This window comes from Zalophus californianus, chromosome 16 (genome assembly GCF_009762305.2).
Source record: "Zalophus californianus isolate mZalCal1 chromosome 16, mZalCal1.pri.v2, whole genome shotgun sequence".
Classification (NCBI taxonomy): Eukaryota; Metazoa; Chordata; class Mammalia; order Carnivora; family Otariidae; genus Zalophus; species Zalophus californianus.
This window is the reverse complement of record NC_045610.1, coordinates 18,193,169-18,209,861: the sequence shown is the minus strand read 5'-3', so window position 1 is coordinate 18,209,861 and position 16,693 is coordinate 18,193,169. Positions and strand designations below refer to the sequence as shown.

General features: G+C 47.9%; 1 protein-coding gene and 1 long non-coding RNA gene across 9 annotated transcripts in view; one reads left to right on the top strand and one right to left on the bottom strand.

Annotated features, from left to right (window-relative positions):
• The window catches only part of LOC113939324, a 31,581-nt gene extending 25,056 nt beyond the window's left edge, over positions 1-6,525 (top strand). Inside the window, exons 2-3 of the long non-coding RNA XR_003525196.1 lie at positions 2,754-2,992; positions 6,391-6,525. This is a non-coding gene — a long non-coding RNA (uncharacterized LOC113939324). The remainder of the gene's footprint in view (positions 1-2,753; positions 2,993-6,390) is intronic.
• Positions 1-14,214, bottom strand: part of KIAA0100 (KIAA0100 ortholog) — a 29,812-nt gene extending 15,598 nt beyond the window's left edge. For 4 of the 8 annotated variants that reach the window (XR_003525195.2, XM_027625179.2, XM_027625185.2 and 1 more), the window contains exons 1-23: positions 14,098-14,214; positions 13,142-13,265; positions 12,571-12,620; positions 12,129-12,276; positions 11,833-11,951; positions 11,540-11,600; positions 11,163-11,352; positions 10,461-10,584; positions 10,209-10,333; positions 9,902-9,969; positions 9,644-9,789; positions 8,100-8,218; positions 7,842-8,005; positions 7,219-7,477; positions 6,483-6,688; positions 3,443-4,535; positions 2,827-3,018; positions 2,495-2,697; positions 2,228-2,346; positions 1,887-2,107; positions 1,198-1,388; positions 971-1,070; positions 631-833 (exon numbers count right to left, since the gene is read on the bottom strand). Coding sequence is in view for 7 of the 8 variants with exons in the window: in XM_027625179.2 (XP_027480980.2) it covers positions 631-833; positions 971-1,070; positions 1,198-1,388; positions 1,887-2,107; positions 2,228-2,346; positions 2,495-2,697; positions 2,827-3,018; positions 3,443-4,535; positions 6,483-6,688; positions 7,219-7,477; positions 7,842-8,005; positions 8,100-8,218; positions 9,644-9,789; positions 9,902-9,969; positions 10,209-10,333; positions 10,461-10,584; positions 11,163-11,352; positions 11,540-11,600; positions 11,833-11,951; positions 12,129-12,276; positions 12,571-12,620; positions 13,142-13,265; positions 14,098-14,165 (4,293 nt within the window). In the remaining variant the exon portion in view is untranslated. Of the gene's footprint in view, positions 1-630; positions 834-970; positions 1,071-1,197; positions 1,389-1,886; positions 2,108-2,227; positions 2,347-2,494; positions 2,698-2,826; positions 3,019-3,442; positions 4,536-6,482; positions 6,689-7,218; positions 7,478-7,841; positions 8,006-8,099; positions 8,219-9,643; positions 9,790-9,901; positions 9,970-10,208; positions 10,334-10,460; positions 10,585-11,162; positions 11,353-11,539; positions 11,601-11,832; positions 11,952-12,128; positions 12,277-12,570; positions 12,621-13,141; positions 13,266-14,097 lie in introns of those variants that run through there. The other 4 variants (XM_027625180.2, XM_027625181.2, XM_027625182.2 and 1 more) reach the window with 4 other exon arrangements.
• Between the last annotated feature and the right edge of the window lie 2,479 nt (positions 14,215-16,693).

The following is a 16,693-nucleotide window of genomic DNA, read 5'->3' as shown; positions in this document are numbered from 1 at the left end:
TTGGGGGGAAAAAAACACCAAATAAGGTGCTTGGAAAAAAGTTTTAACTGTTTCCTAAAAGGCAAGAGACTACCTTTAGAAGGAGAGGGAGAAAAGGAATTTTCAAAAAGAGGCACACTGATACAGCTGATAGTGAATTCATCATACGGTAATGATACATATGCTTGGAATATAGTTAGAAACGTTACCTGGACCTTAGCCTGAAACCTGCTATGGACTGAATTGTTCCCCCAACCAAACTTCATATGTTGAGACCGTAATCCCCAATGTGATAATATTTGGAGATGTGGCCCTTAGGAGGTAATGAGGTTTATATGAGGTCATGAGGGTGGGGCCCTTATGAAGGGATTAGTGCCCTTATAAGAAGAGACACCAGAGAGCAGCTCCCTCTCTCTTTTCCTGCCTTGTGAGGACACAGCAAAGGCAACTGTCTACAAGCCAGGAAAGAGCCCTCACTGGAATCTGACTAGCCTGGCAACCTGATCTTAGACTTCCCAGCCTCCAGAACTATGAGAAATAAATTTCTGTTGTTTAAGCCACACATTCTTTGGTATTCTGTTATGATAGCCCAAGCAACCAAGACACCTACTGATACAAATAAGGCAGTAAAGAGACTGTGTCAGGCAGTACCTCCTCAGCCGTGCGATTGCTATGCCGCTGGTAGGTGAGGGAGGACAGGCTCAGTAGGTGGGTCTTTGTTACCAAGGGATCAAGGCAGTGATCAGCATTTTCTTCAGTGGGCGAAGCCATCAGGTGAACAGTCACCTGACTTAGGTCACTAACCATCTGGGTCACACTCCAGTCAGAGATGAGGCGCCGCATCACTGTGCCCGCTGAGAAAAGGAGGCATACAGAGCCCATGCAGGCCAGTACAGAAGAACAGCGTGGGGCAGAAAGAAGGACGAGAAACGAGAAGGGCAAAGAGGGCAAGGATCAGGCTAGGCGAAATGAAGGCAGTCTTTGAACCTACCTTGAGGTATAAGCCGCTGAGTTCCCCTAGTAAAGACATGGCCCTGACTGCACTCAATCTGGACGCCCCGTTGCTGGGCGAATGAGGCCCAGTAATGCACCTGGCAACAAGAGAGCATAACACTGAACAGAGAATGGCATCAGAGAGATGATTAAGATAAGAAAAAAGGAGAACACTAGAGAAGGGGAAGAGAACTAAAGATGTCAGCAGGGATGTCAGAGCCTGACCTGCAGCTGGGGAAAAAGTGCAGTATAGGAAAGCTGCTTGTAGTGCTGGCCAAGTTTCTTCTTGCTAGGTTTCAGGTTATTGAAGAGCTTTCCCCTACAGATAGGCCTTGTGACACTAGTCCAAGTTGCCCAGAAGTTTTGCATCCAGCGCAGGGTACTACTATATAACAGAATCCGGGGCTGGGATATTGCTGTAAAAGACAAGATAAACATTTCCTACCTGGGATTAAAACAGAGATGAAGCTAAATCCATCCCTAGCTTCAGCTTTTAGAAGTTTAAAAACCCAAGCAGCATTCAGCCTCAACTCAATATCCCCAACGCCCTTTCCTTTTAAAGATCTAAGCTTTGGGGGCACCTGGGTGGCTCGGATGGTTAAGCATCTACCTTTGGCTCAAGTCATGATCTCTAGGTCCTGGGATCGATCCCCCATCTGGCTTCCTGCTCAGTGGGGAATCTGCTTCTCCCTCTCCCTCTCCCCCTGCTTGTGCTGTCTCCCTCTCCCAAATGAATAAATAAAATCTTAAAAAAATCTAACCTTTGTGTTCACCAACGGTTTCTCCAAAAAAGGTCCTAATCCAAATCCGCCCTTGCTTTCCCTATCCCCTCCCCAGAGGGTCAGGTTGAAGTCCTCAGTGTTTAAGCCCATCCTCCCAACCCTTCCTCCCGTTGCCCCAGACCCAAGCCTCACTCCCACTGTGCCGGGTCAGATCCATCTTGATGGAGAGATTGAGGTTCTCAGAGCGGAATGCCCGGTAGGAGTCATGGAGCTGGCCCAAGGGCACCTCAGGCAGAAACTCTGGGGCCCGCAGAGTGACACTGTGGTGATCATGGGGGTTTCCATGGCATAGCCACTGCAGGTCCAGTGTCATGCAGAGGTCAGGCAGGTGAAGGAAGCAGCAGTCATCATACCTGTCTCAGAAGAGAGTCCCAGCTCTCAGTGCCCTGGTCACTTGCAACCCCCTGGCTCTTCCCCTCTCCCCCCACCCAAATCCCTCACCGTGTTGAGGCCCCACCCATCACTCCACTCACTTAGAAGCTGTTCTCACGTTGACATCCAAGTCACCTTTGAACACAAACTGACCAGGTTTCCAGTGAAAAGACAGGTGGCTCCACTCCCAGTGCATATTTTCTGTTGTGTTGTACGGGTCCTATAACCAACCCCAATAGCTCGGTGAGATCTGGATAAGAGTATCACCCAAATCTCCCAAATGAGTACCGTTCTCTCTTCCCCCATGTGCTATACAAGCCCCAACCATACCATCCTAATAAGAAAACAACTCCTCTGGAGCCCCTCACCTCAGTAGCCAGCTGGTGCAGATTTGCCTGTTCAATGTCCATGTGCCAGTCCCCATGGAACAGAAGACGGCTCTTATCCCACCAGGGCAAGGGGGGGCTGGGGTCAGCTGAGGGCTTGGTCAAGAGGTCCACAGACTGGCTAATCAGTGTCCAGGCTGGATCCCAGCAAGGGCCCCATACCACTGTGTACTGAAAGATTTCCGCTAGGACAGAGGAGCGAAGGATACAGCTTGTTACACAACTTCTCTCTTCACTCCAGAAGGCCTCAGCTCCTCTCCCATCCCAGCCATCACCACGTCCCTCAGCCAAACCGACTGCCCTCCTCTACTCACAGCGGAAGTCGTGATAGAACTTGAGTGGGGGCATGTTCCTCTCTACTGCCACATTACCCCATGGAAGCCCCAAGTGCAAGATCTGACGCCGCCGGGAGCAAGGCTGACCACTCTGCTCGGTGCCCACAAGTCGACCCATCAGCCGCCAGTCACGTATCTCGAACAGGTACCGGGGATAATCTCTTATCCGGACTGTTATTACAGGGAGGATATACGCTATTTAGAGGACTGTCTCAACATTCTCAAGCATTTTCTCCCCTGCCACAACTTTTACCCATCTATTTAACAAGGTCAACTGAGAGAACAAGAGCTGGCAGTTGGGAGAAAAGCTGGAAAAGGGCGTGGGGACACTGAGCAGACAGTGAGGGTAATAACACCGAGATGCAAGAGGCACACTAACCCTGAAGATGACTGTGTTAGTTGTCCTTTATGTTAGCCAAGCAGTTTCAGGGTGAAATTCAGGAACAAAGAAAGGAAGAGCCCACCCATCCCACTCCACCCATCCAAAAACCACTACCGTTCCCAATATAACTGAGCTCCTCAGCAGTCACTCAGAGAGCTTTCTAGAGCTCTGAGGGCAAACACCACACTCTGCAAATAAGGAAGGGCTACTTACCCAAAAATGTCTTAACACTGCACTTGAGCATACGACACCACTGAATGACAAGATCTATTCCCTCGGCAGGAAAAGGGCTGCCTGGATCAAGCTCTTGAACTTGCTCTACTACACGCTCAGGGCCATGGAAGGAGGCATCTGCCAGAGCTACCAGCTCTAGTCCTGCCAGGCTCCAAGTGAGCAGTGCCCGGCGCATAGGTGTGTTGCCATAGAGACGACGGGAGCGCTGAATGTAGATTTCAATGTTTTTATGTTCCAAAGAGGCATAGAGCTCCTCAATTTTACGGGCTGGCAATAACTCCCCGTGTTGCTTCCGAAGGGCAGCCACCTTGGCATCCAGCAGCTGCAGCCTTTTGGCACTCTCCTTACTTTCATCCTTCATCAGTTCATAGTTATCACGAAGTTTCACCTCAAAAACATCATCCAGGAAAACCCATGAGAAGTGCTGAACCTTCAAGAGTAGATCAGGTGGGAGTGGGGCAGGGCTTGCAGAAGCCTGAGCATGAGTTCCTCGATGCAGCCCCTTCAGCCATTTCTGAACTCCCACAGCCTCATCCAGAGTTCGAGAGAAATCATACTGATAAGGAAACTCCACTGAGACTGAGCCCAGGGAGAGGAGCCAAACACGGTTCCGGAGGGTCTGCAGCACAGGGAAAGGGTTCCGGTGCAGGATCATCTCCTCCAGTTCAGGCAGCAGCTGTACCTCCACCTCCTTGAAGCTGAAGATGCTATTGCCATCAAAGCCAGCAGCCAGCTCTGGGCAGTAAGCCTGCAGTGAACCCCCATGCCGGGTCAGCGACACGCTCTCCGCAGCCAGGGTAATGAACTTGTCCTCAGCTACAAAAGCTGTCAGCTTAGCTGTGCTCACCTCTAGCGTCAGATTTAGTAGCCGCTTTGGGGGAGATGGCTCAGGGAGAAGGTCTTTGGGTTCAGACGCAGTCACTGGAGGCTCTAGTGCAAGGAGTGGAACAGACTCGGGAAACAGAGTGGCTCTTAGTAGGTCTCGGCAATGCAGGGTAGCCAGGATGTGCTGGTATAGGTACATGTGATCTGGGGGGCTCCAAAGTAAGGTGAGCCCTGTACCACATTGAACCTTCAGGGAGCAAGAAAAAGGGATCTGTCAATCATAATATCCCAAAACAGGAGAAATGGCTGGGATTATTATTACACACGCACACCTGGGTCAAGAACCATCTCCACTCAGAACCATTTCCTGAGCAACTACATCAATTACTCCCTTGCCTTGTTCCCCTTCGTATGAATATACTGAGCTAACAGTTCTTATATGTCAGTGCACTTACACTTTTGAGTTCTCAACTGGATTCTAGATTGTCCGAGAGTATAGGCCGTGAGTGTTGATTCTTTAATATCTACCATAGGACATGCAGTGTATACGGCACATACTTAGTAAGTCACTTGGCTTTTTGTTTCTGTGAGTTATCTGTCTATAATAGCCACACTCTGTATAATAACCACTGCAACAATCAATTTGAAAATGTTTTATGCTGGGGCACCTGGGTGGCTCTGTCATTAAGTGTCTGCCTTTGGCTCAGGTCATGATCCCAGGGTCCTGGGATCGAGCCCCACATCGGGCTCCCCACTCAGCGGGAAGCCTGCTTCTCCCTCTCCCACTCCCCCTGCTTGTGTTCCCTCTCTCGCTGCGTCAAATAAGTAAATAAATCTTAAAAAAAAAAAGAAAAGAAAATGTTTTATGCAGGGCGCCTGGGTAGCTCAGTCAGTTAAGCATCTGCCTTCGGCTCAGGTCATGATCCCAGGGTCCTGGGATCGAGCGCTGCATTGAGTTCCCTGCTCAGCGGGGAGTCTACTTCTCCCTCTGCCCCTCACCCCACTCGTGCTCTCTATCTCAAATAAATAAAATCTTAAAAAATTTTTTTCATGCAATGATTGCATCTTAATTTTATTTTAAAGATTTTATTTATTCATTTTAGGCAGCAGAGAGGCTGTGTGCAAGTGGGGATGGGCAGAGGAAGAGGGAGAAAACACCTGAAGAAGAGTTCACACTGAGCACAAAGCCTGACATGGGGCTCGATCCCACAACTGTGAGATCACAACCTGAGCAGAAACCAAGAATTGGACACTCAACCAACGGAGCCACCAAGGAGCCCCTTGACTTAATTCTTAAGTATAAAAAGGACTGACCACACAAGTCAATACAGCAATTGACTTATATGAAAATATGCCTCAAAGAAAGGAGTCCTTGTAAGCTTAAAAAACAAAGTCAATTCTGAATAGTTAAGCAGAGAAAATTTAAATTCCAGAACAGAAAAATGCCTTTGAGTTCCAACCTCTGAAAAGGCAACTCCTCCTTCTAAACGAAGCTGAAGTCTGAGAATTAGAAAGCTTTACCACTCCTTCCTAAGAGCATTCCATATTCACCTGATACCCTGAGGAGAAAGATCTTGGAAAGCCTCTTAAAACTTGCCGGTGCCTCCATCTTCAGATCCCTTCCAACCTTTTATTTTTTTAAAGACTCTATTTTTAAGATGTCTCTACACCCAACGTGGGGCTTGAACTTACAACCGCAAGATAAGAGTCGCATACTCCACCAACTGAGCCAGCCAGGCACCCCTCCCTTCCAGCCTTTTAATGAGCTGAGTACTTCAGCGAAATAACACCAGATCATGATCTTTAAAAAAAAAATCCCTTATTTTTCAGAGACATGCACTGAAATATTTACAGTTGAAATTGTATGTCCTGGTATATGTCTGCTTCAAAATAATCTGGGAGCGGGCAGCAGGGCAACTGGTGGGTATACAGCTGAAATAAGTTGGTAATAAGTGGTAATTACTGAAGCTGGGTATGGATACATACAATTTCATATATTCTCTCTAGTTCTGTGTATATTTTATGTTTCATAATAAAGAGTTAAAAATGTACAGAAGAAGCCAGGACAAAAAGAATAATACAAGGTGTCATGTTTCTCACAGATGAGTTTCACGACAGACTCAGAAGACTGGGAAATGCTCTTCAGCCTAGAGAAAAACCAACCTGACTCCACCTCCCCCCACAGAAGCATTACCTCCAGAGAGCGGATGCTGCTGTGATAGGTAATGGAGACCATGGAGAGGCTGAGCACGGGAGTGGGGATGTCAGGAGCCTTGCAGCAGGGCTGCATCTTCTCTGTGACTGACTTCACCAGGGCAAGCACAAGTCCCTGGACACCCACAGTGGAAGTTTCAGCACTTCCCAGGACAGTCAGCGTGTCCAGTCGGACCTCGGAAGCACCTAACATCCAGAAACCACGTTAGCATTGGTTCTCAGCTCTCAAACGGCAACTTCAGCCTTCACTCTTTCTTACTCATTCCCTTCACTCTAGTTTTCTTTATTCCCTATACCTCCCTAAGTTCATTCCTCATGTTTCAGGGAAATTTTTCCTTTCCTATCTTACCGTACTTAAATCTGAAAAAGCCAAAGAAGCTTCCTAACTCCTACAAAGTGCCCAGAGATATATCAGTTACTCTCCAGAATTAACACATAAGGAAATAAAAAACTATGCATGTCACAATTTCTAGATCAACTATCAAGGCTTTTTTTTTTTTTAAATAAATCTTGCTTAATACTTAGTATCTTCTATTAGCCTTTAAAAAATTTCAAGAAACCCAACAGTTATGTAAGACCTTCCAGCACCTCATGCCTTTAATTTAGAAAAAGGCCAAATAATCACCTTCATTAAATGAGAAGGAGCAGACTGAACCAGCATAATCTGCTTAGATTACAAACTACTCACTTAGGTATAGACTCCCTGTCCCACTTACCAACCAGGGCAGAAAGGGTGAACAAATTCATGTCCTCCACCTTCAAGTCCACCTTCCACAGTAATGACACAGATTCCCCAAATGAAGATTCTCTAGCAACAGCTGACTTCCCAGATTGTGTGTCCATCAAGGATAAAATGCGAGAGAGACATTGGGCACAGGTATCTGATGCTTCTACCTGCAGTCCACGGATGGTACAATCAAGAAAGAGGGTATCCGACTGGGTACTAGACAGGCCCAAAGGCTGGTTATAGCTACCCTAGAAAAGAAGAGAGAGCCCCATTAGAAGCATGTAGAACACACAGTTCTGTAACACCCTGATGCATCTTTTTTTTTTTTTTAAAGATTTTATTTATTTATTTGAGAGAGAGAGAATGAGAGTGGGAGCATGAGAGGGGAGAGGGTCAGAGGAAGAAGCAGACTCCCTGCCAAGCAGGGAGCCCGACGTGGGACTCGATCCCGGGACTCCAGGATCATGACCTGAGCCGAAGGCAGTCGATTAACCAACTGAGCCACCCAGGCGCCCTGATGCATCATCTTCTGCTAAAAAGGTGATCCATACTCTAAAGCATGGCAGGGGAAAGAAACTGTATGGGCCCCTGTTCCCCAAAGTCCCCACCTACCTGTAATGTGAAGGAGTCCAGGACAAGTGCTTCACCCCAAACATGCATATTGGGTGGGTGGGGTGCCCGCTGAATGTGGGAGTCACTGCCCACCCGCCAGCAGAGATGGTCCACAGTTAGGACACCCCGCTGATGGATACTTTGTGGCCTCAAGTGCTGGTAATCTGAACAAAGAAGGTAGGAGAGAGTTCTATGGAGCCACTGTAGCCATCAATTGGGCCTGGCTTCACTTATTCCTTTTCCATCCCATAGTCTTACCTAGAGAGATGGAATTGAATCCCAAGGCAAAGGGTGGTGTATCACCAAGCTGAATGGAAACGTTGACATTGGAGATGGAGGTGCTAAAGATGATGGGAGCCAGGATTTGGGGGAAGGTTCTGCATAGGGACAAGACATCATTGTTTGATAAGGAAAGAACTGCGGCTTCCTGTTATGGGAAAGATACCTGAAGCTCTCAAAAGTCAGGGTGAGTCTTGTTGTGATTCTTAGGATGGAATGCAACTAGAAAATAAAAGACCAAACTCATAAGTTTGCTATTCCCAATGGTAAACTGCAGGAATGCAAGAAAGATATTAGGTTGAACCATATGAGATTGCCATTTCATAGGTCAAATATAAATGTCAAATATGAACATCAGTATATCACATGTTTCAACCTAATACAACCAAGGAGAAAGATTTTATTTATTTGTCACAGAAAGGGGGGGGGGGAGAGGGAGGGAGACAGGGAGAGGGAGAGGGAGAGAGGGAGAGAGGGAGAGAGGGACAGAGGGAGAGAGAGAGAGAGAGAGAGAGAGAGAGAGAGGGAGAGGGGAGAGAGGGAGAGGGAGAGGGAGAGAGGGGGAGAGAGAGAGGGAGAGGGAGAGAGAGAGGGAGGGGGGGAGAGAGAGAGAGAGAGAGAGAGAGAGAGAGAGAGAGAGAGAGCGAGCGCACACAAGCAGGGGAAGCAGCAGGCTCCCCACTGAGCAGGGAGCCCAATGCGGGACTCGATCCCAGCACCCTGGGATCATGGCTTGAGCCGAAGGCAGACACTTAACCAACTGAGCCACCCAGCTGTCCCTGCTTCCAAGCCATTAACCTTAAGTTCTCTATGCAACACAATGCAGAGAGAGATGACACTGTTGACAGGACATATCACCTTATAATCTTAGGCAGACAAGATTGTAGATCATTTAAATTCAGTGACGCAATTGTTTATTTTGTATAATAAGGCACTGTGCTGGGCACTAAAGACTTAAGAACAAAAACGACTTCATCCTATTGTCAAAGAATCTAGTTTAATGCTGAAGATATGTAAAATAGCAGTGCTATCAGGGCACCTGGGTGGCTCAGTAAGTTAAGCGTCTAACTCCTGATTTCAGCTCAGGTCATCACCTCAGGGTGGTGGGATCAAGCCCCTGCTTGGGATTCTCTCTCCCCCTCTCCTTCTGCCCCTCCTCCCACTGCTCCCATGCTTGCTCTCTTTCTCAAAAAATAAAAATAAATGAAACAGAATTGCTACTGAAGTAATCAAATATGTATTTAACACAATATGCCGCTTTAAAGATTTTATTTATTTGAGAGAGAGAATGAGAGAGAGAGAGAGAGCATGAGAGGGGGAGGGTCAGAGGGAGAAGCAGACTTCCCGCTGAGCAGGGAGCCCAATGTGGGACTCGATTCTGGGACTCCAGGATCATGACCTGAGCGGAAGGCAGTCACTTAACCAACTGAGCCACCCAGGTGCCCCATACAATATGCCACTTTAGATCAAAAGAATCTGAGAACCCCCCTGATAAGATAGTGGCTAAAAAAGAGGACACTGACCTTTTCCTTCTTTGCTTAAAACCAGATGAACTAGACTCTTGGGTCTCCAATGCTAGCAGGTGCAGCCACTGAGCGAATTCCTGGTGCCGGTAATGAACGATACATGTGTTCAAGACCACAGAGGCTGAGAGGTCAATGGTGGTCACCTGGAAATGACACCAGAACTGCGGGCTCAGGTTTTAGCCCAGTAGCTCACAATGCAATGATACAGGGGAGAGCAGAGAAAGGAATGAGGTCTTGGGATCACAGTCAACACACCTGCACACTAGCCTTGAGGGAGTTGAGACAGACAATGCGCTGGCGGCTCTGGGACAGCAACAACCCATCTGTGAGGGCAAAGAGCAGATCAGAGAAGAACACTGGGGAAAACAACAGGTAAAACTAGGAGAGGGTCAGAGACAGGCAAGCAGATGAATAGACTGTCACCAAAACTCCTGAGTTGGGGCTTTTTTCTCTCAGTATGTTCCCTCTCCCCATCCCCAGCTACACTGATATTAAGAAGGCCAACTGGGGCATGGGGGAAAGGGAGGGTCTAGTCCTCTCGGTACCAACATCCCCCAGGAACCTTTCAGTAGGAGTTCAGTGCTCATCTGTGCCATATCAGAGTTTGCTGTGAAGCTTCGAAGAGGCAGCTGATCCTCATCACGGTGGTACAGGAAATGTAGCAGCTTCAGCGTCCAGTTCAGGTGCCTGGACCAGAGACAGACTCTGGCTCAGAAATACATGGAATGTTGTTCTCACTCCCTTTCTCCCCACAGACAAGCTCAGTGCAGTGCAGCTACTAGGCTGGTTATAGAGAGCCCAGCATATTGCTCACCTCTTTTGACTATTCATGGACAGCACCACACTTGTAATCTCCATTTTCACCTTGACCTGATCTGGCAGCTGCTGAAGGAGGTACAGGCCAGGCAGAGTTGGCTCAGCCCAGTTCTCTGTCACCTCTGAAAACATGAATGAATAACACAAGAGCCATCAATCCCTAACACACTCAAGTCTCCCAAAATGCCCCATCCTCTTTGGCCAAATCTTCCCACATAAGTAGGCTAACCAAAGGCCCAATCCTAGGCCACAAGGCAAGTATCCCAGAGATCCAGGCACCCGCTGTACTTCCTTCCCCGGAATTTAAAAAACAGTATGGGGAGCAGGTTGATATAATGCAAAGAATATGGACTTTAGGACAAAATAATTTACACCCCATTTTTACAAATGACTAGCTCTATGACCTCAGTCAAGTCACCTATCTGCTCTTCTTGGCTTCAGTTTCATTTGTGATATGCTGAGAATTTAGTGAGAGCCAATACAGAAAACTCGTACTACAAGTCTAATTCATGATAATTACCCACTAAATGTTAGTTCTTTCCCTCACCACAAGTAAACGCCCGATTTCTTTGAGCTATCCTCAGCATCAAAGGTCATGCTAAATAAATCACACCGAAATTGAGACCACTATTTGTATGTAATTCCAGAATAATCAGAGAACAGCACAGAAAGCCAAGAAGCTTACTGACCAGGGCTTTACCTGGACAAGGAACAGGTTTGGGTGCCAGGCTTGGGCCTGGGCGTAGCAGCTGACTATGGAAAAGGCCCTCGTGCAGTTCCGCATGGAGTGTCCACATACCCACAGTGATCGACTTCAGTTGCCGACTGCTGATGCCCACCTCTAGACACAACTTTAGGGCCAGTGAGAGCTCCGCAAGGCAGGTATCCTCCTGCAGGAAGGATAAGCCTCTAAGGCGTTAAGATATAGGGAGTCTAGGAGTTTTGGGTCAAAATGCAGTGGTCTAGAACACCACCTTGACAGAACCCCCCGTAAGAATACAGAATCTAGAACATAAGCTCCTTCATATCTTATGCCCAGAAGGACACAAGGCATCTAAATGACCACAGCATACTCACCAACTGGCCACTCTTTAGGACTTTGCTGTTGATCTGATTTAGGCTCACCTCACATTTCAGCCTGGGAAAGGAAAAAAATTAAGGGCACTTGGCGCCTTTCCTCACCATTTAACTTCAGTCAAGCTTTATTGGCTAAAAGGAACAAGGCAAACAGAAGTGCCTAATCCTAGCCTCTCCTCAAATTGCTACAGAATGAGAACTTGACAGCTTTATAAAACCCTGACATCCATCCACGCTGAAACAACTATAAGGCAAGAATGGGACTACCAGACCCTCTTTTACCCAGTGATTACCTTTTCTCATCACTATCCAAAAGAAAGCTGCTTTCTCTGATCTGAATGTGCCACAAAGACTCGGAAGTAGCCACCTTGAGAACCATGATGTTTATAGAATCTACATGAACGGAGAACAGCTAGAAAGAAGCAGCAAAAATAGTCATTAATATCAAGGCACTGCCTTTCCTTTCCAGTAGAGAAAGAATCAGAGGCAGCTCTTGGTATTATATTCTCAAAACAGTAGAAAAATCCACCCATCACTCTACAGCCAGCCATCCCTACTACAGTCCAGGAAAGTGGGAGAAGTATCTCACCTGACAGAAAATCTTCAGTAAGGAAGGACTGAAGTACAGTTCCTTTTGATGCACCCCAGTGCTCTGGGAAAATGGGGCAAATAGGCCAGACACCTTCTGTAGGTCCGTTCTGATACGCACTTCTCCAAAGCACAATGCCACATAGCGTCTGCCCAGAAGAGAGACCTCACTGCTGTCAGGTCCAGCCCTTTCCTAGCAGTCTCCTCCCCTCCCCAACATTCACTCTCTGATCCTCCCTAAAAATGTAGCTCAAATCATGGAGAACAGTCTCATAGTAGTTATCAATTTCTGTGTCACAAAATAATAGCTTCCAGGCTAACCGGGAGACATCAGCAAAACCCCAGTCCCCTCCTTGGGCTGTGAGGCCTCTGCAGAATATCATTCTGCAAACCCCAATCCCAAAATATTCCCCAAGGGAAGAGTGAGGATGTAGGGTACTCACGGCAGATCATGGCTAAGGAGTTTGCTGGAAATCCACAGGCTATCAATTTCCTAAAACAGTGTGGAAAAGAGCTTTGTACACTAGCTTCGAGGTAAGCCATGAGCAGCTTGACAGCCAGGAAAGGTTCTAAGAAGAGGAGGAAGTGCTATAGCCTTTCCACTAAATATTCTCCACTCCGTTTCCACCAACTTCTCTCCTCAGCACTATATCCTGCTCCTCACAATGACATTGGTTGAACTTGCTCAGTATTTCTCTTTTATGGATATGTTACTATTTCTCCTCTTAAATTAGAACAGTAAGCTCTTCTATTTCCTGTTATCTTTTTTTCTGTGCTTAGTTCTGTATCTTTCTTATTGTACCCTGAACACTCTGTGCCTTATAAGCATTTTTAACTCAACAACTTGCCTCAATCCCAGTGTTTCCAAACTAACTCTAAAATCATCTTGGCAAAGAGGTGACAAGGCTGGGCTAACGAGGAAAGCCACCCAGAATTTTAGGAAAAAAAATAAAAAGTTAAAATTTAGCTGAGTCCACCCACACACACATACCTAGGGAGTTCCCCAAGACTCACCACTGTTTGCTGGTGCTGCTGAAACTTAAGGCTGACATTCTGGATCCAAAAAAAGGAGCCAATCTTTAGCTCTGCCTGCAGCTTCCGCTGACACCACTTGGTGGCCAACCGGACCACAAACCACCTGCAGAAAAATCCCTGTGAGTTCATAGGACCCTCTCTCAATTTTGGCTTTCCTCACCCCTTCCTGGTCCTAGAAGGCCTTGCAAAAAGGTTATGTCCTAAAGCTGAATCTTCTGGGCAACTCTTCGGTTTCCCAAAACAACACTCTGTCACATACACTCAGCCACAAAGATCAAGACCCTAGCCCTGGAGTGTCCCCTCCACCCAAATGAAATCAGACAAACTACAGTCCACCTAAGTTGGGGACAAAGAAAGCAATCCTTCCAATCCTTAGGAACCCCAGATGAAGAAAGAGGCCCAAAGGGGAGTCGAAATACAAGCAGCCGTGTCAGATGTGCCATCACACACTCCCCCACAGGGTCTCTTTCTCCGCCCTCCAGACAGGTGTCAGCAAGAAGGCACCGTGGGATCACACCCGGCTGGCTCAAACGCCGCTCTCCCCTGGGCTGCCAGACCTGTTCCGGCTCCTAGGGCGAGGCTGCAGGTGCCCTCTGCGCTCGGTGAAAGGGACACTCAGGGGCGAAAGGAGGGGGAAAGGGAGGCCACCAAGCCGGGCCCCTCTTCACACACACACCTATTCAACTCCCAGCCTCAGCATCTGCTCAGGCCTCGCCCGCTCCCTCAGGGCCCCCTACTCCCAGTTTCTCGGTGCCAGATCGGACCGAACGCCCCTGCTCAAGCCTCCGCGGCCCCCTCGGGCCCTCCCTCTCCACCGCCCGCGCACCTTCCCCTCCAGCCCCCTTCCCCTCCCGCGCGCCTTTGCAGCGCGCGCCCCCCTCCTCAGTCTCTCTTCCTTCCCCAGCCCCCGCCCGCTGTAGCCGGGATCCCCTCACCGGCCTAAGAAGAGGGCGCTGAGGGCAACCAAAAGCAAGGCCAACAGCGCAGAGAAGAACAGGGGCATTCCGGCCCCAGCCCGGCCTGGCTCCGGCCCCCGCCCTGCCGGCCCCCCCCCCCGCCCCACGCCGGCTCCGCTCTGCGCCGCCGCGGGCGGACCAGCCGCACGCGCAGGAAGAGCGCTGGACAAGGAAGCGTTGGCGCGTGCACCCCGCCCCCCACAGCCCGCCAGCCAGCCAGCTGTCTCCCTGCTCCACTCCTCCCAGCGCCAGCGATCCGGCAGGGCCGATCAGCTGCCTGCGCGAAGTACAGGCGTGGCTCCAGAGGAGACCGGGGAGGGGGGAGGGGGGAGGGGGGAGGGGGCGGACCTCGCGCCGACTGACACTCACGCCCCGCCCCTGGACCCACCCTTCCGCACCCGGAAATGCGGAGCCTGGGGCTTGCAGGAGACCTGAGTCCTGAGCCCGTCCCCAGGCTGGCAACAGACTTGGCTTTCTCATTTCAGTGGCGGAGCTCCACTGCCAAAGCACTTTTCCAGGGTGGTTACAGAGTCCGCTTGGCCACTTAGGGTCCGGACTGAGGGTACTGCGGAAGTTTCACCCCTAGGTCATACGAAGTAGCTGTCCTATCTTACTCAAGAGCCTCGCCTGAAAATCACTGAGGAAAGCAAGAATTTAAAGACATCAGTTAGAATTCACACCTCATTCCACCTACAAAGGAATGAGTTTTTCATTCATTTTACCGTTTGAATACTGTTCTAGTCAATATGTACTGACCTACTGTGTGAGCACGCAATTTTCTGGACACTTCGTTGGACAAGTTTTCAGTCTACTGTGTATAGCACAATTTGGGCACTGAGCTGAGGGGATACGACAGAAATAGAGAATATTGTTCTTACCTCTCAACAACAAATAGTTTATCTTGGAAGCAAACATAATTGCAGGAAATCGATAATTCAGGATCAACTTTATTTTGCCTGTTTCCTTCTCTGTGAAATGAGGAAACTGGACCAAGATTCCCAACTCTAATACAGTGATGCTAATACAAGCTAAACAAGTTCTGAGGATTTAAAAATAAGTACTTCATATCCCTTTGCTTTTACATCCTAATCTCCACAAATGTCCTTCAAGATTTTACTTGGAAACTTTTCCACTCCTTCAGAAAAGCACCATTTCAATTTTCACATTGGGTTGCCCATAGTTTTTACCCCTCCAACTGGTTTCCTTCCTTATCTAGTCCTCTTGTTAGTCATTTCACATCTCCCCAAAGACTCCGTTTGTTTCAAATTCATACTTCTCTCTCAAGCACTGTAATCTGCAGCCTCCTAGCAAGGTAGGTTCTGTGAACCCTCAGGGAAGGCCCAACAACTCAGTTAAAACTCTGTTCAAGCCAAGTTGGGGTACCTTGCAACACACCTCTATTCATATTCATCTTGTCCAATCTGTCCCCTTTACCCAGCTGATTCCTATCACTTCCTTTCTTCTCTCCAGACTGTTTCCAGCCTATTCCCAGTATTTCAATAACCTGAAATGTTGATTTTATCATTTGTCTTCTTTCTGGAAAAATCTCAAGTGATCAATGCAACTGAAGTGGAAAGAGACCAAGTCTCTAATGTCATGGGCTATGTCTGGCACAGACCCAGTATGCCCAAATGTTTCACATTAAGTCCCTCCCTAAAGCAAAGGATGGGGGAGGTGGAAATCATTATTTCTAAAAATAAAAAGTCCTGCTAGTCACTGAAATTCCAGCAGATGGCAGACACCTCTGTTCACCACCACCATGCTCAAAGGACCTAGGAGCAAACTTTCTGGAATTGACCAGCAGACAGAAAGAAATGAGGTAAGCAGAGGACAAAAGTTTTCTATCCCCGCTTTTCAGAGAAAGCTATTCCTACATTTATCCAAAAAAGAGCAGTTATCATCCAAGAGCGAACACAATTGTAGCATAGTGAGCCAGACACAGTTGGATTCCTATCCTTATTTACTTGCTTTAAGAATTCAGGCAGGGGGCACCTGGGTAGCTCAGTCGTTAGGCATCTGCCTTCCGCTCAGGTCATGATCCCAGGGTCGTGGGATCGAGCCCCGCATCAGGCTCCCTGCTCAGCAGGAAGCCTGTTTCTCCCTCCCCCACTCGTGTTTCCTCTCTCCCTGTGTCTCTGTCAAATAAAATCTTAAAAAAAAAAAAAAAAATCCAGGCACTCAACCTTCATATTCTGCATTAGTAATACTGTAATACCTATGCTACATCTGTGAAGATTAAAGGAGGTAAGAGCTATAATACAGCATCTAGTATTTAGCAGACAGTGAATATTGTCTACCCTTACTCTTTTTTCTCAACTGTAGTAAAAGATCCAGGGTAAAACATTTTACTGGCTATTTATTAAGCTAAACTCCTCGAGGGTCTTTAGCCATAGTTAAAAATCTAGTAAAAGTGAGGTGCTAGAAGTGAAAATAGGGAAAAAGTGAAAAAAGTAAAGCTCTTAAAAGGGCCCACACCAAAGGCTCCCAGCATCTCTAGAGTGACAGCACTGACTCGTGTCAGACTCAACAATCGATCAGATTATGAAATAGCACACCTAATAAATGACAACACTGG